The sequence below is a fragment of the Taudactylus pleione genome, unplaced genomic scaffold (assembly GCF_031769625.1).
Source record: "Taudactylus pleione unplaced genomic scaffold, aTauple2 ptg000117l, whole genome shotgun sequence".
Classification (NCBI taxonomy): Eukaryota; Metazoa; Chordata; class Amphibia; order Anura; family Myobatrachidae; genus Taudactylus; species Taudactylus pleione.
Genome location: NW_028284519.1, coordinates 1,458,980 through 1,483,358, shown reverse-complemented (window position 1 = coordinate 1,483,358; position 24,379 = coordinate 1,458,980). Strand labels below are relative to the sequence as shown.

At 46.5% G+C, this 24,379-nt stretch overlaps 1 protein-coding gene across 5 annotated transcripts in view; it reads right to left on the bottom strand.

Moving 5' to 3' along the window:
* LPCAT2 (lysophosphatidylcholine acyltransferase 2) overlaps positions 1–24,379 on the bottom strand; it is a 167,482-nt gene that overhangs the window by 76,026 nt on the left and 67,077 nt on the right. For all 5 annotated transcript variants that reach the window (XM_088471843.1, XM_088471848.1, XM_088471849.1 and 2 more), the window contains one exon: positions 5,656–5,716. In XM_088471843.1, coding sequence (XP_088327969.1) covers positions 5,656–5,716 — 61 coding nt within the window. The remainder of the gene's footprint in view (positions 1–5,655; positions 5,717–24,379) is intronic.

Below are 24,379 nucleotides of genomic sequence, written 5' to 3'. Positions count from 1 at the left end.
TCACAGCACTGAGGTCGTTGGTTCGATACCCACTACGGCCCTAACTGTGTGGAGTTTGTATATTCTCCCTGTGCTTGCGTGGGTTTCCCCCGGGTACTCCGGTTTCCTCCCACACTCCAAAAATATACTGGTAGGTTAATTGGCTCCTAACGAAATTACCCCTAGTGTGTAAGTGTGTGCACATGTGGTAGGGAATATAGAGTGTAAGCTCCACTGGGGCAGGGACTGATGTGAATGGCCAAATATTCTCTGTAAAGCGCTGCGGAATATGTGTGTGCTATATAAATAACTGGTAATAAATAAATAAATAAATTATGGTATTGGGAAAACATTGCAATACTGTGATACTCTGATACTCTGAATCAGGCCCATAATCTGCAGTAGTGCTTAGAGGTGCATTAAATGCTAATTTAATGATCTGTTACAAGGTATACTCACTGTGTTAAACTATTCTATAAATGTGAATCGCAGATCAGGGACTTTCTTCCTTATTTTTAAAAGTCCAATCTATTATTAGGTCTACTGTGACTTAGAAAAAGCTTCTTCCTCTTATAAAATATATCTATGTATCTGTGTAGCAGCGAGCACAGGAAAGAAGAATACATGGTTGTTGCAGTGGATGGGTTTAGTGTCACCACTTGCACAATTATGACCCAAGGCCTCAGTAACTCAGACCCCGAATATGTATCCTCCTCCTCACCTTCTCCTTCGTCATTATCTTTGTGTTTTTCAACACTGCTGTGCCACAAAAAGGCTTGTGAGCTCAGAGAATACACCACGTATTGGGGATAATATCCTGGAGGTGGTTGGAGAATATATTTCACTCACTTCCAGATTTTTTGAAAGTTATTGCAAAAAGCATTGCTAACATGTGTAGAGGGAATCGGTACGACATACCGCCGGACCTAAGCCCAGCAGATGAAATACAGACGCCGGAAGATCCTGACGGCGTCTGGTAAGTATCCTAACCCTCCCCTCTCCCCCTTCCTAACTCTAACCCTCCCTTAGCGGTGCCTAACCCTAACCTCCCCCAGGGGTGCCTAAAACTAACCCCCCCTCCCCGCTCCCCAAACCTAACCCTCCCGGGGGGTGCCTATCCCTAACCTCCACCTGGGGGTGCCTGACCCTAAACCCCCTTCCCCTAGCCTAATCCTAGCCCTCACCCTAAGTCCCCGCGGGAGTCCACAAACCTAACCCCCCCCCCCCGCGGCTAGCAGGTCCCAATGCCCGGCTTACCTACGTATGGTGTGCCAGGCGGTGGGATTTAATCTTGGGCTGATGATTGGCGTCAGTATTTAGATGCCTATCATTAGTCCCATGCCGGGATTTCACAGTCGGGAAGCCGGCGGCTTCCTGACTATATACCGTGTAGAGTGTGGATTGCCCTGGTGCTAATTGTGCAAAACTTTTTGAAGTGGTTCCTGTATGTAGTGAGTCTGTCAGGAATGGCAAGTCAAAGCTGTGCTCTCCCTACGCTGGCTGCAACCTATTGCATATTCTGCAGATATTTAACTTGTTCCCAAATTCACCAAGTTGGGCTGGTACCTTGAAAACCCAGGGATAGAACAGTGCATCACTGGGCCCCACAGCAAAAGTTGCGTAAGCCCAAGTATGGGCAAACACAGGATTTTTAAGGGGGGGGTATATAACACACACATACATATATACAGACACACATTACACCAGGGCCGTAACTAGGGTAGTGCACAGGGCACCACTGGGCAGGGGGCGCTGTTTGGGCCTGTCAATTTTCCTGTTTATTATAATTCTCACTTGTAGCTTCCTCTTCTTTTCTCCCCAGCATCTCCTGGCCTCCCCTATCTCTGTCCTGACCCTTCCCCATGAGGCCATGGCCCTTTTTTGGGTGCACTTTCTTATGTCCCTAGGGGGGGAGCCTATGCTCTTTCTGGCACAGGGCACCAAAAAGTCTAGTTACGGCTATGCATTACACACACACACACACACACACACACACACACACACATACCACACTAAAACATGCACACTCTCTCTCACCTTGGGGCTTAATAAACATGGTGCCCGCTCTCTCAGCTGTCAAGGGGAGTTTCTGGGTACTCAAACGCCCCTGCGTGCGCTACTGCCAGTGGTTGCAGATCCAGCATCCTGGCCCCACGCTCCATTATTCTGTCTGCAGCTTCACTGAGTACTCATACTCAGATGAGGCTCCTGTTAAGTTCCTCTGAGCATGTACTGGTCTGATTCATTTACAATGCAACCCCAATCAGTGCTTCTTTGTGCATGCACTGAACACAAAAGTAGTTGCACAGCCATGGTAACAGTTTTTCTTTTTCTCCCATCAATAGAGATTCCATTATCAGACCCGGAACAGGGCACATCAGCACAGTGTGCTGGCCCCACCCACAGAGCACGCAACATCATGACATTGCACAAAGATGGTGATCGCCGAGACCGGGCATTCTCAGGATGCTCAAATAATTGCATTGTTCAAAGATGCTCCGCGGGTGCTGCAGTAGCAATCCTTGCTGCAGGGTGCCATTCCGGGTACCCTGCTAGCCAGGAGCCATGGCCCTTGGGCGGCGACAGAGCCACCCACAGAAAAGGGTTTCAAGCCATAAGACATTTTGAAAATAAGACATACAGTAGTATATTAACCTGACACCTAATAAAATATGAGTGGTAAATTGACACACAAGTCAAAGATTTCAAACTGTGCCCAAGCCCATATTTGTGGAGGCGTCACATACAGTAGGCCTAAACACATTGCAGAAGACCAGGCACTTGTCTAACTTATATGTGCCTGCTAGCAGAAAAATACTATTTAAAATTACTTACTAAACACAATTATTTGTATACATATTGTGTATGATGGACGTGGAGGCAATGGACCTATTCAGCAATGGCATGCTGGCATGGGATGGACAGTAAAACATTGCCTGCAGGGGCAACATTAATCAAGTTCTTGCTGCATCCTCAAGTTTATAAAGGTACGTATTCACTTGCCGATAGAGGAACGACAGTACGATTACAACATTGTAATCGTACAGTCGTTCCTTAACTTGTAATGTGCCTACACTGAATGATATGTTGTTCAGTGCAGGCACCCTTCCTTATCCCCGAACATGAACAATCTTCGTTATCGGCAGATTAACCGGAATGCTCAGGCGATGATTGATGTCGAAAATGACCAGTGGGAGCGCGCATCACTGGTCGTTTGACATTTTACTTAACGATATATGAACGATTAAGGAGCGATTGAACGATAACGATGTCGTTATCGTTCTATCGCACATTTTAATAGTCAAGTGGATACGCACCTTAACACATAACAGGTGTTCTGCTACACTGTTTTGTGACCCCGAGTCAGGATTGCTAGCCTTATATAAGCAGCACTTAAAATTAAATCTAAATGTTGCAAATGTGATGTAATTTAACTTATGATCTCAATATTAAAAAAAGCAATTGTGAGTAGGATCCAATTACACACAAAACATAGACTGCATTCAATAATATCTGCAGTATGCATTAGAATGCATAATCCCAGATAATTAAATACATGTGAAGACACATACTAAGGGCCCTATTCATCATAACTAAAATTTCTCTGGAGGTAAGTAGGTTTAGAATTTGCATGGAGTTCTACCTAATAACCGGAGGAATTCATCATTCCTCCTCTCCATAACTATCTATTCCGAAAAGCTGTCATTTTTGCGATGACAGCTTTTCAGGAAATAGATAATTTTCCCTGTCTACACTGACTTACCGCAGCTGGAATCTGTGCTGAGCATTCGCCGTTATATCCGTAAAAGCAGCGCATGCCCAGCACTGCCTGCAGCTGTGGTAATTCTGTGTGCCCCCCCACTCCTCCCTCCGCTCACCTCCCCCCGTCGCAGTCGCCTCTGGCTCCGTCTGCTGTTCTGACACGTGTTCTCCAGGCAGAACACAGTAAAGTTTAGAAGAAAAATAAAACTTTTTTTTTTTCTAAACTTTTCTGTGTTCTGCCTGGATAACACCTGTCAGAACAGCAGACGGAGCCGGAGGAGAGACCAGGGAGCGCCTGAGGGAGCGGAGGAGGACCTGCCCATGCTGACACAGGTAAGTGTCACCTGCTATATGCCACTTCTCAGTGGCGGATAGTAACTCCATCAATACATAATTTTCGGAATTTGATGAATAGCATAATTTCAATATCCCCATACTAATGTACTAATGTATGGGGAGTGTGGAAATGAACGCAGGCGGACTTAACCATGAATACGAAAATAACGGTAGTTAGGGATAATGGACCTCATTCAGAGTCGGTCGTAAGCGGCTGCTCGGTCGTACCCAGCGATGTTCGCAAAACTGCGCATGCGTAAGTTTCGCAATGTGCGTGCGCAAGCTAGCTGTTGCGATCAGAAATTTCTCTGTCCTTCAACTTGGCCAGGTCGTTAGTTTGAGTGATAAGATGAGGCGTTTGTGGGTGGTAACAGGGGAAGGTGCTTGTGAACGGGGGAGTGGAGATCCGAACGCAGGCGTGCCTGACTATGCTAACGGCGTTTTATGGGAGTGCATAATTAACTAAGTAGTGTCATTGCACATGTGACATGGGAGGTTTTTACACTTACTTGATCGTAGTGCTTAAGAGAGGGTATGGTCAGCCTTAAAGCTCTACGACCAGCTCCGATGGTTCCCGATGGTCTCGATTAATCCTTATATGCCCGGAGATGACGTGTATTGCGAACAAGCAGGGGGCGTGTTTTTAGTCTTACGGTCACATCCTCCCCTCGCTTGTCCAGCTAGCGATCTCATCTTAACGACGCAACTTGCGAGCGCTTCATTTGCATATCCGGCCCCTTTTACCGCAATGACAGACTCTGAATGAGGTCCAATGTCCTTAAAAACCTAAACGTACTAAAATGTAAAATACCAATACCATCTCGATACCCGATAAATAGGCTCTCCTGTACAGGCCCCAGTGAGAGGCAATCCTATTCATATGTATTCTTCTGTCTTTCTAGTCCAATAAGAGAAAACCCCAAAGTTGCATTAGAATGACGGTGACCTAGAGTTACATAGAGTCTCATTAGCTGATCAGACACTCAAAATTCTTCCCACACTGCTTGCTTGTGAATGGCGGGAGTAAATTAGCAATGAAGGCTTGTAATGAGCAGCTGCATTGGCTTATATGGGACATTATTCTCCCATTGCTAAACACTGGGGACGTGCTCATTAGAATAGGATATAGAATGAGGAGAGGTTTTAAATTCATATAACAATGGTGATCAAGGGGTTTCAGTAAGTGTTTAACTCAATCACAATTCAAGATAAGTGACTCTTATTTTCTATAATGTCCAGTCAATGGCTACAAGTGCATGCTGGAACATTTGGTTCCACAGTAGTAGGCAGTAGTTACACAATATAACAGGGGGGTCAGCTGCTCAAAGGTTCATGTATAATTTTCCTGCTCACCATATCTATTCAATTAAGGTCTGGCAAAATTCCCACCTATCAATTTAATCGCCTCCTTAGAAGTATATTGCCTTCTTGTATACAGCTGAAGAGAGATTACGAAAGACCTAGCACTTAATAAACCATTGTGTTTTAAAAATACATTGTAGTATTCTTTTGAATCAACAATTTTTAAAGTCATTCAGATAAGTCGAACATGACATGGATATGGTTACAAAAACGTACCTTGCTTAAAGGAGATTAAACAGGAACGATTCGTACAGGTCCCTTCAGGAAAAATTAAGACCTAGCAAATAAAGTACAGTTCAGCAAAAACCATAAACATCCAATCTGAACCATAAATAGTACTACATACTATACGAGAGAGAGAGAGAGAGAGAGAGAGAGAGAGAGAGAGAGCGCAACACTGGTCAGGTTGTCGAAGAAAGATATATTACGCCTGAGGTCTCTTAGTCAGAAGCTGCTTTAGCAACCTTGCTTGCCGTACTGTGAGAGGCTGATAAAGGGTATCTCACTGCCTGAGGAACAGGTCAGTGGCCTGTTGAGAGACACTGTGGTTACTGAATGTAAGTGATGTGCTAAAGACTTCTGTTTTGTGAGAGGGACATTAAGGGATTTTTATGAGAGGAGATATTGCCCATAGCAACTAATTAGTTTCTAGCTATTATCTTCTGGAAGGTGCTAGAGAAATGTTAAGTAGAATCTGATTGGTTGTTATGGGCAACATCTCCACTTCGGGAAAACCCATACTTTAGTAAATATACCCCTAGGTCCTTCAACTTTGACAGAGGTGATCATTTTGTTTAGTTAGAGCCGGACAGGCCAGGTATTACTTTTATGTTTTGTTAATTTTTGCGCTGCTAATAAAACTAGCTGTGGTTACTTGTACCAAGGCCCCGGAATGGAGACTGGAGTACTACTACTTAGCTGGGTGCATGACAAGTGCAACCGTTTACCCCAGTGGACGGCACCTATACTCTGATCTTGCCATTATATATGTACGTATACATACACCAGGCTTGCCTACCCTCCCAATTTGGCCAGGAGCCTCCCGATTTTCGGGTGCAGCTCCTGGCCCCCCGGAAAGGCAGGCAAGCCTCCTGGAATCCCCCAGCCCTCCCGACCTCCCCCCAGAATAAACTTGAATAAACAGCAGGGGGGCCAGTGACACAATTCGCGCTGAATTGCGTTATCGTGGCCCCGCCCCCTGCTTCACAATGCCGAATATAACAGCATTGTGAAGAGGGGGCGGGGCCACAATGACGCGATCGCGCAGCTCCGCCCCCCAATGTGATGTCAGTGACCGGCCGCGCCCCCCGCTGTTAGCCGACAATCAGCTCCCTCCCAGAAGGAGGCAGCTGATTGTCGGCAAGTATGACATACACACACACACACATACATACACACATAGATATTAACATATTATTTACACAGATTGCGGATCTCTAATCGAGACTGTGCGACACAATCAACCCAAAAACAACCCTAAGCCAGTAGTTTGCGCTTAGTTCTGCTCACACTTCCACTAACACTGTATTTTTAACATAAGGGCAATGCATGCAAACATATGTAAAAATAATATTTAATAAATGGGTATGTGTTTATACCAATTTACATTCATACTTGCATTTGTGTGCGTATCAACTAGGGGTGAGCGGGTTCGGATTTCTGAAATCCGAACCCCCCCGAGCCCCCCCGACCCGAGGCCGATCCGAGTCAGGCTCGACTTTTCCCGCCTGACTCGGATCTGAAATCGAGGCAAAACGTCATCATCCCGCCTTCCGAGTCTCGCGGGTTTTGGATCCTATATAAAGTACCCGCATCGGCGCCATTTTCTCACTCGGCTGTGGACAGTGAAGAGGGAGGGTGGGAGTTAGGGCTGGCTGGGCTGTGTAGTGTAGTGTAGTGTAGTGCAGAGTAGTGTTGTGCTGTGCTGTGCTGCTGTTGTCCACTACTTCAAAGTCCATAAGGGCTGGCTGTGTTGTGCTGTGCTGCTGTTGTTAATAGGGGCTGTGTCCACTACTTCAAAGTCCATAGGGGCTGGCTGGACTGTGTTGTGCAGTCAGTTCTCCATAGGGGCTGTGTCCACTGCAAAGTCCTGTGCAGTGTCCCAGTCCTAAAGGGGTGCTGTAGTGTTGTCCAGGGGGTGCTCTATCCATCAGGGGTGCTCCCCCCAAGTGCTAAAAAAATAATATTTTTTGTGTGTTTGTGAATTGTGTGCGCAGTAGCCGCACGTGCATCAACAAAGTAGTGCCAAGCGTGCGCCTGTGTCATAAGTAATGGGCCGGCTGGCTTGACCGTTAAAGGGTGCTGTAACCCCCAAAGTACACTCCAAACCAAATAACAAAATATTTTTCCTGTGTTTGTGAATTGTGTGCGCAGTAGCCGCACGTGCATCAACAAAGTAGTGCCAAGCGTGCGCCTGTGTCATAAGTAAAGGGCCGGCTGGCTTGACCGTTAAAGGGTGCTGTAACCCCCAAAGTACACTCCAGTCCAAACCAAAAAAAAATTATTTTCTGTGTTTGTGAATTGTGTGCGCTGTGGCTGCACGTGCATCAACAAAGGAGCAGCGCCAAGCGTGCGCCTGTGTCCCATAAGTAAAGAGCCGGTTGGCTCATTTCTTAAAGGGTGGTGTAACCCACAAAGTGCACTACTCTCCAGCAAAAATAAAAAAATATTTTCTGTGTTTAGCCCCATGTATATATAAAATCGATATAACATAAATGGAGGACCAAACTTTCTCCGATAAAAATAAAATAGAGAAAGATCAAGAACCACTTCCTCCTAGTGCTGAAGCTGCTGCCACTAGTCATGACATAGATGATAACATGCCATCAACGTCGTTTGCCAAGGCCGATGCCCAATGTCATAATAGAGGGCACTTACAATCCCAAATTACAAAGTTCAGGAAAATGACCTTGAAAAAAACATTTAAATCAGCTGAAGAGAAACGTAAACTTGCCAATATGCCATTTACGACACGGAGTGGCAAGGAACGGCTAAGGTCGATCCCTAGTATGTTCATGACTAGTGGTTCAGCTTCACATGACGATGGAAGCCCTCCTCCCACTAAAAAAATCAAAAGAGTTAAGCTGGCAAAAGCACAGCGAAGAACTGTGCTTTCTAAGAAGATATCACAAATCCCCAAGGAGAGTCCAAGTGTGGTGGTGGTTGCGATGCCTGACCTTCCCAGCACTGGACGGGAAGAGGTGGCTCTTTCCACCATTTGCACGCCCCCTGCAAGTGCTGAAAGGAGCACCCACAGTCCACTTGCTGATATGCAAATTGAAGATGTCACTGTTGAAGTACAACAGGATGAGGATACTGGTGTAGCTGGCGCTGAGGAGGAAGTTGGCGAGGAGGATTCTGATGGTGATGTGGTTTGTTTAAATCAGGCTCCGGGGGAGACAGTTGTTGTCCGTGGGATGAAAAAGCCCATCACAGTCATGCCTGGGCAGAAGACCAAACATTCCACCTCTTTGGTCTGGCAATATTTCTACCCAAATCCGGACAACAACTGTCTTGCCATATGTACCTTATGTAAAGGTGGAATAAGTAGGGGTAGGGACGTTAACCACCTAGGAACATCCTCCCTTATACGGCACCTGCAGCACGTTCATAATAAGTTACTGTCAAGTTCAGAAACTTTGGCTAAGACCGTAAGCAGTCCAGGGACACCTAAATCCCGTTGTCCTGTTGTATCCAAGTGCCTGCAAACCACACCGTCAACTCCCTCCTCGTCAATTTCCTCCTTAGTCAGGATCGGAAGTAGTCCTGCAGGCCATGTCACTGGCTTGACTGACTCTCCTATCCCGGATTCCTCCGGAGGATCCTGCATTGCTACGCCTCCTGCTGCCGCTGCTGCTGTTGCTGCTGCTGGGAGTCGTTCATCATCCCAGAGAGGAAGTAGGAACACCACTACTTTTACTAAACAATTGACCCTCCAACAGTCCTTAGCGAGGAGGATGAAGTACGACAGCAGTCATCCTGAAGCAAAACGTATAACTGAGGCCTTGACTGCTATGTTGGTGTTAGACGTGCGTCTGGTATCCGCCATTAGTGCAGTGGGATTTAGACAATTGATGGAGGTAGTGTGTCCCCGGTTCCAAATCCCGTCTAGATTCCACTTCACTAGGCAGGCGATACCGAGACTGTACAGAAATGTCAGAAAAAGTGTCCTCAGTGTCCTGAAAAATGCCATTGTACCCAATGTCCACTTAACCACGGACATGTGGACAAGTGGAACAGGGCAGACTAAGGACTATATGACTGTGACGCCAGCTCGTTCCAAGGCAGGCTACGCTGTGTATCACCGGTTTCAGTAAGAGGCACACCGCCGACAACCTCTTAGAGAAACTGAGGGAAATCATCGCCCAGTGGCTTACCCCACTTAGACTCTCCTGGGGATTTGTGATATCTGACAACGCCACCAATATTGTGCGGGCATTACATCTGGGCAAATTCCAGCACGTCCCATGTTTTGCTCACACAATAAACTTGGTGGTGCAGAATTTTCTGAAAAGCGACAGGGGCGTGCAGGAGACGCTTTGGGTAGCCCGAAAAATTTCGGGCCACTTTCGCCATTCAGCGACTGCGTGCCGAAGACTGGAGCGCCAGCAAACACTCTTGAACCTGCCCCGCCATCACCTGAAGCAAGAGGTTGTGACGCGGTGGAACTCAACCCTCTATATGCTACAGAGGATGGAGGAGCAGCAAAAGGCCATTCAAGCCTATACATCCACCTATGACATAGGCAAAGGAGGGGGTATGCACCTGACTCAAGCGCAGTGGAGAATGATTTCCGTGTTGTGCAAGGTTCTCCAGCCCTTCGAACTTGCCACACGTGAAGTCAGTTCAGACACTGCCAGCTTGAGTCAGGTCATTCCCCTCATCAGGCTTTTGCAGAAGCAGCTGGAGAAAGTGAAGGAGGAGCTAAGACGGAGCGATTCCGCTCGGCATGTGGGACTTGTGGATGAAGCCCTTCATTCGCTTTGCCAGGATTCCAGGGTGGTCAATCTGTTGAAATCAGACCACTACATTTTGGCCACAGTGCTCGATCCTAGGTTTAAAGCCTATGTGGTGTCTCTCTTTCCGGCCGACACAAGCCTGCAGAGGTGCAAAGACCTGCTGGTGAACACACTGTCAGCTGAAGCGGAACGTGACACGTCAACAGCTCCTTCTTCATTTTCTCCCGCAACTGGGGCTGCCAGGAAAAAACTTAGGTATCCTAAGCAACCCGCTGGCGGTGATGCAGGGCAGGCAGGACCAAGTTTGGACATCTGGTTCGGACTGAAGGACCTGGCAACAATTTCTGACATGTCTACTGTCACTGCATATGATACTGTCACCATTGACAGAATGGTGGAGGATTACATCGGTGACAGCATCCAAGTAGGCATGTCAGACAGTCCATACCTGTACTGGCAGGAAAAAGAGGCAATTTGGAGGCCCCTGTACAAACTGGCTCTATTTTACCTGAGTTGCCCCCCCTCCAGTGTGTACTCCGAAAGAGTGTTTAGTGCAGCCGGGAACCTTGTCAGCGAAAGGCGTAGGAGGTTGCTTCCACAGAATGTGGAGAAGATGATGTTCATCAAAATGAATTATCAGCTCTTCCAGGGAGACCAGCCTCCAGAACGTACAGAGGGACCTGTGGTGGTGGATTCAAGTGGGGACGAGTTAATACTTTTGAGGATGAGGATGTACACACTGAAGAGGGTAAGGAATCGGTGGATGAGGAGGATGAGGATGACATCTTGCCTCCATAGAGCCAGTTTGTGCAGGGACACATTAATTGCCAGCTTGTTTTGTGGGGGCCCAAACGAACCAATCATTTCAGCCACAGTTGTGTGGCAGACCCTGGCGCTGAAATGATTGGTTTGTTAAAGTGTGCATGTCCTGTTTATACAACATAAGGGTGGGTGGGAGGGCCCAAGGACAATTCCATCTTGCACCTCTTTTTTTTCTTTGCATTATGTACAGTTTGGGGCCTAGTTTTTCAAACTGCCATCCTGTCTGCCACTGCAGTATCACGCCTAGATGGGTCACGTGTTTGTGCCGCCCACTCGTGTCGCTTAGCATAGTCATCCAGCTACCTCGGTGCAACCTTTTGGACATAAAAACACTATTGTGAGGTGTGAGGTGTTCAGAATAGACTGGAAATGAGTGGAAATTAAGGTTATTGAGGTTAATAATAGCATAGGAGCAGAAAAACCTACAAATTCTGTGATTTTAGCTGTTTTTATGCTTTTTTTAAAAAAAATACAGATCCAAAACACAAAACCCAGAACCCAAAACACGGAAGGGTGGTTTTGGCAAAACCAATCCAGATCCAAAACACGAAGAAAGATCCAGAACCAAAACACGAAAAGTGGCCGATGCACACCCCTAGTATCAACATGGCTGTAACAAGGTTTTTAGGATGTTGCTTGTTTCATTTTAATGCACATAAAGCATAATACTGCACTGGAAAAGGCCATTACTCTGTGGGAATGCATTAATATCCACTAGGGATTGACACATACAGTTTAACCAGCATTGTGCTGCCTTTTTCCCATTGTTTGCTATGGCCTGTTCATTCCACCAGTAAATTCATTTTAATGGAGTTTTGCACTACATGTCGAAATTCCAGTTAAACTAAATAGACCATAAACATAAATGAAGTTGTACAGCTGTAATTGATTTTCCCCTCAAATCAATACAGATTCAATTATTCTCCACTGATGTGTGGCCACAGTTGGGAAGTCTGAGGACTTCAGAAACAGCCAATTACAGCAATGCTAGTGTGAGAAAATTGCTTGTGATTGGCTTCCAGTGGATTACAAGCACACTATATACTGTATGTCTTTCCATTAAAAAAAAAAGTTTCAAAATATAAGTGGTAAACGAGGTTATCAGCCAGTGCCTCATTCAATTAAACTTCAATTTAACAAATGTGCTGGTCTTTTATTTACTTTTTTATAATACTGTATATCTGCATAGTACATATGTGTCCACATTAGGGGTGTGCACCGGCCACTTTTCATGTTTTGGTTTTGTATCTGGATCTTTCTTAGTGTTTTGGATCTGGATTGTATTTGCCAAAACCACCCTTCCGTGTTTTGGGTTTTGGATCTGTATTTTTTTGGAAAAAAGCAAAAAAAACAGCTAAAATCACAGAATTTGTTTTTTATTTGTTCCTACGCTATTAACCTCAGTAACATTAATTTCCACTCATTTCCTTTCTATTCACCTCACAATATTGTTTTTAGGCCAAAAGGTTGCACCGAGGTAGCTGGATGACTATGCTAAGCGACACAAGTGGGCGGCACAAACACGTGGCCCATCTAGGAGTGACACTGCAGTGGCAGACAGGATGGCAGCTTGAAAAACTAGGCCCCAAAGTGTACATAATGCTAAAATTAAGAATGTGCAAGATGGAATTGTCCTTGGGCCCTTCTACCCACCCTTATGTTGAATAAACAGGACATGCACACTTTAACAAACCAATCATTTCAGCGACAGGGTCTGCCACACGACTGTGGCTGAAAGGATTGGTTCATTTAGGCCACCACAAAACAAGCTGGCAATTAATCTGTCCCTGCACAAACTGGCTTTACAGAGGCAAGATGTCGTCCTCATCCTTATCCACCCTCTTCAGTGTTGTGTACATCCTCATCCTCACAGAGTATTAATTCGTCCCTGCTGGAATCCCCCACCACAGGTCCCTCCTGTACGTTCTGGAGGCTGGTCTTCCTGAAGAATTGCTAATTCTTTTTGATGAACATCATCTCCACATTTTGTAGAAGGAACCTCCTACGCCTTTCGCATTCTAGGTTCCCGGCTGCACTAAAAACTCTTTCAGAGTACACAGGTAAAATAGAGCCAGTTTGCACAGTGGCCTCCAAATTGACTTTTTTTCCTGACAGTACAGGTACGGACTGCCTGACATGCCTACTTGGATGCTGTCACCGATGTAATCCTCCACCATTTTGTCAATGGTGACAGTATCATATGCAGTGACAGTAGACATGTCAGAAATTCTTGGCAGGTCTTTCAGTCCGAAGCAGATGTCCAAACTTGGCCCTGCCTGCCCTGCATCACCACCAGCGGGTTGCTTAGGATATCTAAGTTGTTTCCTGGTAGCTCCAGTTGCGGGAGAAAATAAAGAAGGAGCTATTGACGTTGACAGTGTTTTCACCAGCAGGTCTTTGCACCTCTGCAGGCTTGTGTCCACCGGAAAGAGAGAGAGACCACGTAGGGTTTAAACCTAGGACCGAGCACGGTGGCCAAAATGTAGTGGTCTGATTTCAACAGATTGCCTACCCTCAAATCCTGGCAAAGCGAATGAAGGGCTTCAGCCACAAGTCCAACATGACCTAGGGCTCTATTTATTAACATTATTTTTACTAAAATAAAGGGAAAAAGGTTGTTTTCACACACTTTTCACATTATTTTAATATCACCTATAGTTATTACAGGGCAATTGGAGTAGAATTCGTAAAATTCTACTCCAACCCCTAAGTATCACTTATTTTTAGTAATCAGATCGCATTTCCCATAATTGTAATGGGAAATGTGATCTGGCCAAAGTTATTAAAAATAAATTGAAAAAAAATATCGGGGAAAGCCCTGTGATAATAACGCCACCTGGAGGTGGCGTTATCCAGGGTCTCCCCCGGTTACCGGACTCCTACTCTGCTCTAATGGGGAGAGCAGAGCCCGGAACCGGTCCCAGTGATCAGCTGTGTGGTCTAAACAGACCGCAAGCTGATCTCTGCTAAAAAAAATAAAAAAAATTCACTTACCTGATTCCAGGGACCAGTGATCGGGGCTCCGGTGATGTTCTCCCTCCGGTCAGCTGGTCTCCCATGGTGCACTGCGGCCCGGTCATCAGGTGATCGGGTACCAGTGCAGTATGGGATATCAGCTGACCGGAGGCATGGAAGACATCACCGGAGCACCGATGACTGCAGGTAAGTGCTATTAAGGGAGGGGAGGTCGCGGGGGAGTCCGCAATCGCGGGGGGCGGGTGTTTAATGATGGGGTGGGGCTTAGCACCAGGGGTAGCAGCGGCGTCCGGTCGGTGCATGCGCGGGCACTTTGTCGCAGTATTTTTTGCGAAAATACCGTGACTAGTGTGCAGGTGGGATTCGCAGGGACAGAGCTTTATCGCAAGCTCTGTCCCTGCAAGGGATTTGTTGTAAATCCCTGTGATATTGCCTGAATTCGCAATGCAAATTCAGTCGATAATATCACACTACAATCTGCATTCAATATGCGGATTGTAGTAAATAGAGCCCCTAGTCTCATTTTGTTTCAGTTCAAGTGTATAAGCTGTGTTTAAAAGTTTGTAAATGTGACTTTTCCATGACAGGGGAGCTTCACCACAAATAACAGATGACAAAATATCACACACAAGTTGGTCTTATACTTACAAGATTTTGTAAATGCTAGATCTAATACATATTACAGACCATTAGTTGTATACAAATAAAATAAACTCTCCTAATTAAAGTTAGATGGTGAGGACACACCAGGACATGGAAAATAATTAAAAAAAAGTTTAAATTTTGAAAATGATAGTGCCACAAAAAGACAATGACAGCTTCTGGACGTTATTTTAACAGGAAACTCTTATACCAGCTGACCAGTACTCAACTGGTCATCAGAAACAAAACTTATTTTTGAAAACTAGATTTCTAGTATTAAAGAAAAGAAGGCCAGTAATTAGATTTTTTTCAGCTGTGAACGTAATATCAATAAAACATCACTGTTCTTAAGCTTTGAGCAAAAGCATTTTTCTGACAATTTCATGCCTAAAGAATAGTTAATGAAGAAATTAAAGAAGTATTTATCATTCTTGTCATTAAATAAAAAGTAGATGCAAAGATCCAGACAGTTTTTACAAAAGTTATCTAAAAATCAGTACTTTCTAGTAAGTTATGCACATATGACAAATACTAGAAAATTTTTTCAAATGAATTAGAAATTGCAAAAGGAGGTGCAAATGCTAAAATAGTTTTATCTCCTAAAAAAAAAAAAAATCAGAAAATTCAGAAATGGGAATTCATTTCATTTGTTCCAAAATATTGATGTTGCTCTGAATTATGCTCATCTGCAGAGCTTGATTAAGGGGATGGGTGCAGGGGTGAGTACCCCTGGGCCACCTTGTCTCTTATAGGGTCTCCCTGCCAGACAGGGTTGCCTACCCTCCCGATTTGGTGCCTGGTAAGGAGAAGCAATATTTAGTGACACTGTCATACCGAAAAAAATAATGACACTGATGGTCAATTAGAACCAAAATCATGACTCATACTCAAAATGACTGAGCGTGACGGAGGGAACGCAGTGTCCCCCAGCCTGACTCAGAGAAAATTATTCAATGGTAAGTACCAAAAATCCTATTTTCTCTTTCCTCAAGGCTCGGGGACAGTGGATCATGGGACGTTCAAAAGCCGCCCCCAGGGGAGGGAACGCTCAGTTTGCCTGACCGGATAACTGTACGCCCAAAGTGGGCATCACTGAAGGCAAAAATATGAAACCTGTAGAACCGCGCAAACATGTGGACAGAGGACCAGGTAGCTGCGCGACAAACTTGTTCAGCTGAGGCACCATGACGCGCCGCCCAGGAGGCCAACACAGCCCGTGTGGAATGAGCCGACACCTTGGCCGGTGCCTGGCACCCCGCATACGAATAAGCCTTTGAGATCACTGAGCAGAGCCATCTTCCAATGGTCTGCTTTGTGGCTGGCCAGCCACGCTTGTGGGCGTCATAGAGGACCAATAGAGAGTGCGTGCAATGTAAGCCCAAAGTTCTGTCTAAGTAAATCCGCAGAGCCCGGACAACATCCAACAGAGACAGATCGTCCTGGTCCCTTGAAGACTGTGAAGGTGAGAACACAGGAAAAACAATTTCCTGGTTCAAGTGAAAAGAAGAAACCACTTTTGGTTGAAAAGAAGGAACCGTCCTGAGGACCGCCCTGTCATCATGGAAAACAAGAAACGGTGGCTTGGAAGACAAAGCCCCCAACTCAGAGACCCGTCGCGTCGAGGCAATGGCCATAAGAAAAAACACTTTTCATGTGACAAACCGAAGGTCCATGGATTCCAAAAGCTCAAACGGAGCCTGCTTAAGAGCCGACAGAACCAGGGGCAAATCCCATGGTGCTACTGGCTGAGATGGAGGCTACACTTGCAAAACCCCTTGTAAAAAAGTCTGCACCTCTGGAAGGAGAGCCAGACACTGCTGAAAATAAATGGACAGAGCTGAAACCTGTACCCTCAAAGATTGAAGCCGCAAGCTGGCTTCCAAACCCCCCTTAAGGAAAGCTAACAGTCTTGGAAGGCGTAACTGGGCAGTATGTACTTTCCGCTGCTCACACCACATAATATAAGTTTTCCAAAGCCTGTGGTAATTCTGTGCAGAAACCTGCTGACGCACACGGAGCATGGTACCGATGACTGAAGGGGAAAACCCCTTAGCCCTTAAGAGCTCGGTCTCAACAACCAGGCCGTTAAAGCCACCTGAGGCAGGCCTTTGTGACTGAATGGTCCCTGCAGAAGAAGATCTGGTCGCAGTGGAAGATGCCAACCTGGGCCTGCAGCTAGTTTGAGAACAGTGGCAAACCACGACCAGCGCGGCCACTTTGGAGCCACTAGGATGACTGGACCACCCACAGCTGTAGTGAGTGGCCAGGGAGATAGTCGCGATGGTCAAGACCAGCCGGCTCCGTTGTGCGCATGCGCACTGGGCCTACAACGACCCGCTTGTGCCGTAGCTGAGACTCTAGAGGAAATCTATGCTCCATCTTGTGCGGCCTCACACACATAGTCTGCTGCCGCACAAATCTGTTCCCCCAGTTCCAGCAACTCCTCTCTGGATGAGTCAGCGGAAAGGCCTGCCACTAATTTGTCAGCCCACTTCTCCTTGGCTCGAGAGACCCATGCAGATGTCAACAATGGGTGAATAACAACCACAGCGCCCATAAAGATACTCCTAAGGCATCCTTCTCATTTCCTATCCAGCGGATCCGTAAAGGAGGCCGCCCCTTGTACCAGTAGAGCCGTGTGCTTGGCTAACCAAGGCACGGCCGCATCCACTCTCTGAGGCAGCTCCCACCTAGTGACCTGCTCCTGTGAAAACGGATACAGGGCTGCAAACTTACGAGGAATAGCATACTTTTTGTCCGGGGTCTTCCAGGCTTAAACAAGATCAGAGAGATCCTGAGAAGCCGGAAAACAAACTACCCTCTTATGCCTCTGCTTGAACGGCCCCTCCGCTGCTGCAGAGGCGTCAAGGTCCAGGCAGTCAAAAGACTGTCGTACTGCCATAATCAGGTCCTCCACGCCCTGACTTGACATGGACTCTGAACCTTCCTCCTCGGATAGAACCTTCTCTATCGGGAGTTCCCCCTCCTCCTCTTCCTCCTCGGGATCTTCCTCCAACAAGTCCCTGGATGGAAGAGGACGCTTATGCGTAGTGCGCAATCTAGGATCCTCAAAGAAGCGTTCCATAAAGGAAGAAACCTTCTCGAACCCTGCCGCTGAGCGCTCCATGGTACGGACCCACGGAGGATCAGGGCCCTGGTGATCGACCTCCGGTACTACGCACGACGATGGCAAGGTAGGGGCTGGCGCTACTTGAGCCAGTTCCTCTCTCTGGCGAAGCAACACTACCAAGTCAGAGAGTGAATGGTTCATAACCTGCACCCACGCGGGTTCCTCCATAACAGGAATGGCTGCCCCTGGCTGCGCACAAGTGGGCTCCTGACAGTCCACACACAATGCTTCTGCATCCAGCTGTCCTTATGGTAGCTTATCCTGACACTGGGCACATGTAAAATATAAAGCTTTAGTAGGGGTGTGGCCCTTTGTGGACTTTTTGTCCGTCATCTGAGCTCCCCCCCCCTTCCTGCGCTACCCTGCCGCAGCCGGCAGCTCAGGGAAACAATAAATAAATATATTAATTATATATATATATATATATACATATATACATACATACATACAAACAAATATATATCTTGCGGCAATGAATACACAACACTGCCAAACAGGCACCAGAAAAGATTCAGAAAAACTACTCAGCTGCACCCAGTAGAGGGAAAGGAGTCAGATTTCTCTGTCCTTTCTCCATGCTGCCAGGCTTGTTCCACTATAAAGGCCGTGAGCAGCCCATGCAGCTTCCTGGAGTCCTGTATACAGCTGCTGGAGAGGGTGGGGGGAACCAGCCGTCTTGGCTCCTCCCCCCACTATACTGACGCAAGCCCCATGGCTCCTTCTTTCAAGTGCTACTCCCCTCTGTGGGGAAAGCACTTGGACTGACCCGCGCTCACCTGCGGGTGGTCTGTAGTCTGCCCTCTCCCCACAGGAGCTACCCTCAGGAACCCTGTCAAGATGGCGCTCGCCACCCAGGACCATGCTGACTGCATGCACCTCTATCAGGTACAGCAGAGTGCTAGCCCTGGGCCCATACGGTCTCATAGAGGCCGGAGTGTTTAGAATGGAGAAAGCGCTCAGCGCTACCCCCCTTTAAGCCGCCGCTCACCGCTGCTTTACACACCCGCTATGCGCTATAGTAAAAATAAACAAAATCATTACAAACAAAGAAAAAACCTATACTAAGCAAAAAGAAAAATGTGCCTTCCTTCCACCAGCACTACAACTACACTGAAGTCAGGGGTTGCAGAGGTGGGGGGGGTATAGATTTCAGTCATTAGTGCCAACTCCACACCTTCCCACCTACAACCCCATGGTCCAGTGTCCCCCAGCCTTGAGGAAAGAGAAATTGTATTTGTATTTTTGGGCAGCAGCCTATTGATAGGAGCACAGCACCCCTGCGCCGATGACAGGTGTGGCTGGCTAACACGGCACGCACACAGAAAATATAGATATTTTTTTTAACACTGGTGGTGGTAGGTGAAGAGAGCACCCCTGATGGACAAGCACCCCCTGAACACAGCACTACAGCCAGCCCCTATGGACAGGACAACAACCAGCCCCTATATGGACAACAGTAGCCAGCCAGCGTCAGCAACAGCTCCTTCCCTCTTCACAGTAGCCAGCCAGCCCAGTATTGTAATGTATATAGTCTTAGTGCACTAACAAGTTTATTCTTATTTATTTATTTTTATCTCACAACAACAGTACAGTAGCCAACAGCTCCCAGCTCCCTCTCTCTGCCAGCCCCTATGGACAGGACAACAGCCAGCCCCTATATGGACAACAGTAGCCAGCCAGCCCCTATGTATGGACACCAATAGCCAGCCAGCCTCTTCACAGTAGCCAGCCCAGTATGTAAAGTATCACACAATGTAGTATCACACAACATCATTAGCCAAAAGCTCCCAGCTCCCTCCCTCTACACGCACGCTCCACAGCCGGAATGAAAAATGGCGGCGATCACAGGACCTTTTACAGAATCCAAAACCCATGAGAATCCGACAGCGGGATGATGACGTTTTGCCTCGATTTCAGTTCCGAGCCAGGCGGGAAAACCTGAGCCTGACTCTGTTCCCGGCTGGGATCGGATTTCTGAAATCCGAACCTGCTCATCCCTAGTCCACATAAATCTAGCCTCCTTGCACATTAAACAGCCCTTCTAGTCGTGCCATGCCGTGGCGCCGAGCATCTTTTTTTTGTGTCTTTATCTCTTAAAATGCAATGCAAAGCAATGTGAATAGGACGCACAAGCAGCTTATGGTGATTAAAATTATATGCGGCACGTTTATATTCTGTGTGCGACTGCGGCTGTATGTGCATGCAAAATGTTACTTTACAGTGTCACAGTCACATATCATATTAATCAGCAGAAGTTGCTTGTGCGACCTATTCGCATCGCTTTGCGATTAAGATGCATTTTAAGGGAAATAGTTGCACCAAAAGGCGCTAACAAGTCACACAGCGCTCATGCGATATGAGTAATGCAACTTGTAATATATGTATGTGGACACATATGTAAGAAGGGGTTTAAAGGAGACTTTTTCATTATGTTGGGACCACTGAGAGGCCCCTTTATTCCTCATTACCCAGCCTAGGGGGTACCATAAACTGCCACAGAGTTAGTACATCAGAAGACATAAATCAGAAAATAAAGAATATATAGTATCAGGGGAATCACCCAGACATCTAAACACAGTCATTGCTTTGTCACCTAGACCTCGTACTTCTTCCTCCCCCAATGCCCATTATTTTGCACCTACTTCAAAGAAAATATCAAAACTATTAGAAAAGATATTAACAAAGTTACTTCCTCATGCACACCCCTAGTTACAGCCCTGTTTACCAATCCACCCACTGTTCATTCTCCTCAGCAGGGGTAGGAAACCTATGGCACTCCAGCAGCTGTGGAACTATACCTCCATGCATGTCCTGTAACAGTGTTGCTGTTAGGGAATGCGAACTGTGGCATTGCATGCTAAGGTGTGTAGTTCCACAACAACTGGCATGCCACAGTTTGCATACCCCTACACTCTACAGTAACTGATAATGAAGTATCTACATTCCTCTCCCCCTGCAAACTCCCCCCTTGAACCTATTACTTTCAAACTTCTCCCTCTCTCCACTGCCCACCTCTAGCTCATACTTGCCGACACACCCTTTTCACATTATTTTAGTTTCACCTAAAGTTACTACAGGGCAATTGGAGTAGAATTCGTAAAATTCTACTCCAACCCCTAAGTATCACATATTTTTAGTAATCAGATCGCCTTTCCCATAATTGTAATGGGAAAAGCAATCTGTGTGCAAGTTACTAAAAATAAATTGTGAAAAAAATACCCGGGAGGCCCTGTGATAATAACGCCACCTGGAGGTGGCGTTATCCAGGGTCTCCCCCGGTTACTGGACTCCTGCTCCGCTCTAAAGGGCAGATCCCGGAGCCGGCCCCAGTGATCAGCTGTGTTGTCTAAACAGATCACACACTGATACACTGCAAAAAAACAAAAAATAGTCAAAAAAAAATTTACTTACCTGAGTCCAGGGACCGGTGTTCAGGGCTCTGGTGATGTCCTCCCTCCGGTCAGCTGGTCTCTCATACTGCACTGCGGCTCGGTCATCAGGTGACCGGGTCCCAGTGCCGTATGAGATGTCAGCTGACCGGAGCCATGGAGGACATCACCAGAGCCCGGATCATGCAGGTAGTGCAATTAAGGGAAGGGAGGTATTTTGCGAAAATACTGTGATAAGGCTGCAGAGGGGATTCGCAGGGACAAAGCTTTATCGCAAAGTCTGTCCCTGCAAGGGATTTTTAGTAAATCCCTGTGATATTGCCTGAATTCGCAATGCGATTTCAGTCGATAATATCACACTGCAATCTGCATTCCCAATGCGGGTTGTAGTAAATAGAGCCCCTATGTCTTAGATACTGAATACGGTGGTATAGGTGATTGGGACATTTAGGATATGAAAACATAAAAAAACTTCAAGGAGGGATGGTGACAGGAATGACTATAAGCAATCCTTATCCTGATTGTCCAGAGTGTGTCAATTGCATCAAGGGTAAGCAAACCCCTTCCCAAAATCAGAATCTATCATTCATGTACACAGATGTCTGTGGTCCTATGGAACATGAATCCTTTAGTGGATTCAAGTATTTCATGACACTAACAGGCAATTTTACAAGGATGACTCATGTGTACTTCCCAAGAGCAAAAAGTGAATGATACACAATATTGCTGACCACAAGCACTTAGTAGAAATTCAAATGGGTTACAAACTAAAGACTAAATTATGACAACGGAGGAGAGTACAAAAACAAAGGCCCTCATTCAGAGCCACTCGCTAGCGGCAGTACGCTCGTTCCGAGCGATGTTCGCACATCTGCGCATGCGTACGGTTTTTAGTACACATGCGCGAACCAGTCAGTGCGGCCGAAAAACATTTGTACGCAATATAGCAAGTGCCTGCTATTTTGAGTGACAGAATGAGGCGTATGTGGGTGGTAACAGGGGAAGGTGCTTGAAAACGGGGTTTGGAGATCCGTTCGCAGGCGTGCTTAAAGGTCAAAACGGGCATTTTATGGGTGTGCATAATTAATATAGCAGCGTCAATGACCACGTCACTTGTTTTTTTTTAACTCAGAATTGCTCGCAAAATAGCGGTTGAAAAAACCAACCACAAGAATAGCGAGCAGCTCATACGCTGTACGATGTACTCGATTAATCTAATAAATAGCGGACATGACGTATGATGCGAGCGGCCAGGGGGCGTTTTTAAGAAATAAAAGAGTGTATGTTTTGCTCGCTCGTTCAGACTTAGAGGTGTGAACAGACTGCAATGTGCGAACGGATCATTTGCATAGCCACCCCTTGTTTTTGAACGAACGAACGCAAATAGCGAACGGCTCTGAATGAGGGCCAAAGGCTTTTCGGACTTCACAAGAAAATATGTGCTCAAGCATCAGCTAGCCATGGCATATTCGACAGAACAAAACAATTGAGCGTGCGAATCACACTATAGTGGAAAGAACCCATGCAATGCTGAATGATGCTGGTCTAGAAAATAAATTTTGAGCTGAGGTAGTTCAAACAGCGGTTATTTAAAGAACAATGCACCCACTGTTACAGTGAAAGGGAAAACACAGAGTGAAGCGTGGACTGGTTAGAAACCTGGCTTAAGTCACTTCTGAGCATTTGGTAGCAAAGCTAATGTACATATTCCAAAAAAAGAAAGCGCAAGTTATACTACAAATCATAAGACTGTATTTTTCTTGGATACTGTCTTGAGAGCAAGGGATATAGTCTTCTGGATGGAATGGGTATGTAATGCTGGCTGTCGGGAAGCTTCCTGTCAGAATACCTACAGTGGCATCCCGATGGTTGGGATCCCGACAGGGATCAGGTAAGTATACTTACTCTCCCCCTTCTCCCCCTAACCCTCCCTTCTTGTAGCCTAACCCTCCCCACCCCGCACCCTATCCCTCCCCATTAGTGCCTAAACATAAGTTTCCCGCCTTGGTGCCTAAACCTAACCCTCCTCCTTAGTGCCTAACCCTAACCCCCCCAGTGGTACCTGACCAGTCCTTGGGATGCCTAACCCTGCCCCCCCCCACCCCCAAAAGAAAAAAAAAACCTAACGCTAACCCCGCTAACTTATCTAAACCTAACCCTCACAACAAGATATAACAAAGGGAAACCCCCAAAGAGGTATAATGAGGAATCTTCCAATATTGCATTCTCAGTGCCGCAAAGTTTAGAAGAAGCAAAATTGAGTAACGAGTGGTCCGAATGGAAGTCTGCTGTAGATAAAGAAATGTAAATGTGACTTAGGGCAACATTTTCTAAAGGTCGATTTAAAATCAATCAACATAAATGTCCATTTTCTGTTTCCAAATAGCTAATTTACGATCAGCCAAGTTTCGGTGTTATGGTAAAATCGACGTTGGTAGACTTTTTGTGTTCTAAGGTTAGTCGATTATGAGCTAAAATCAGCCATAAATCGACCTTTAAAAGCATGCACAGATCACGTCTGTACTAGGGGTGAGCGGGTTCGGATTTCTGAAATCCGAACCCCCCCGAGCCCCCCCGATCCGAGGCCGATCCGAGCCAGGCTCGACTTTTCCCGCCTGACTCGGATCTGAAATCGAGGCAAAACGTCATCATCCTGCCTTCCGGGTCTCGCGGGTTTTGGATTCTATATAAGGTACCCGCGTCGGTACCATTTTCTCACTCGGCTGTGGACAGTGAAGAGGGAGGGTGGGAGTTAGGGCTGGCTGGGCTGTGTAGTGTAGTGTAGTGTAGTGCAGTGTAGTGTTGTGCTGTGCTGTGCTGCTGTTGTCCATAGGGGCTGTGTCCACTCCAAAGTCCATAGGGGCTGGCTGTGTTGTGCTGTGCTGCTGTTGTCCATAGGGGCTGTGTCCACTCCTCCAAAGTCCATAGGGGCTGGCTGGACTGTGTTGTGCAGTCAGTTGTCCATAGGAGCTGTGTCCACTCCAAAGTCCTGTGCAGTGACCCAGTCCTAAAGGGGTGCTGTA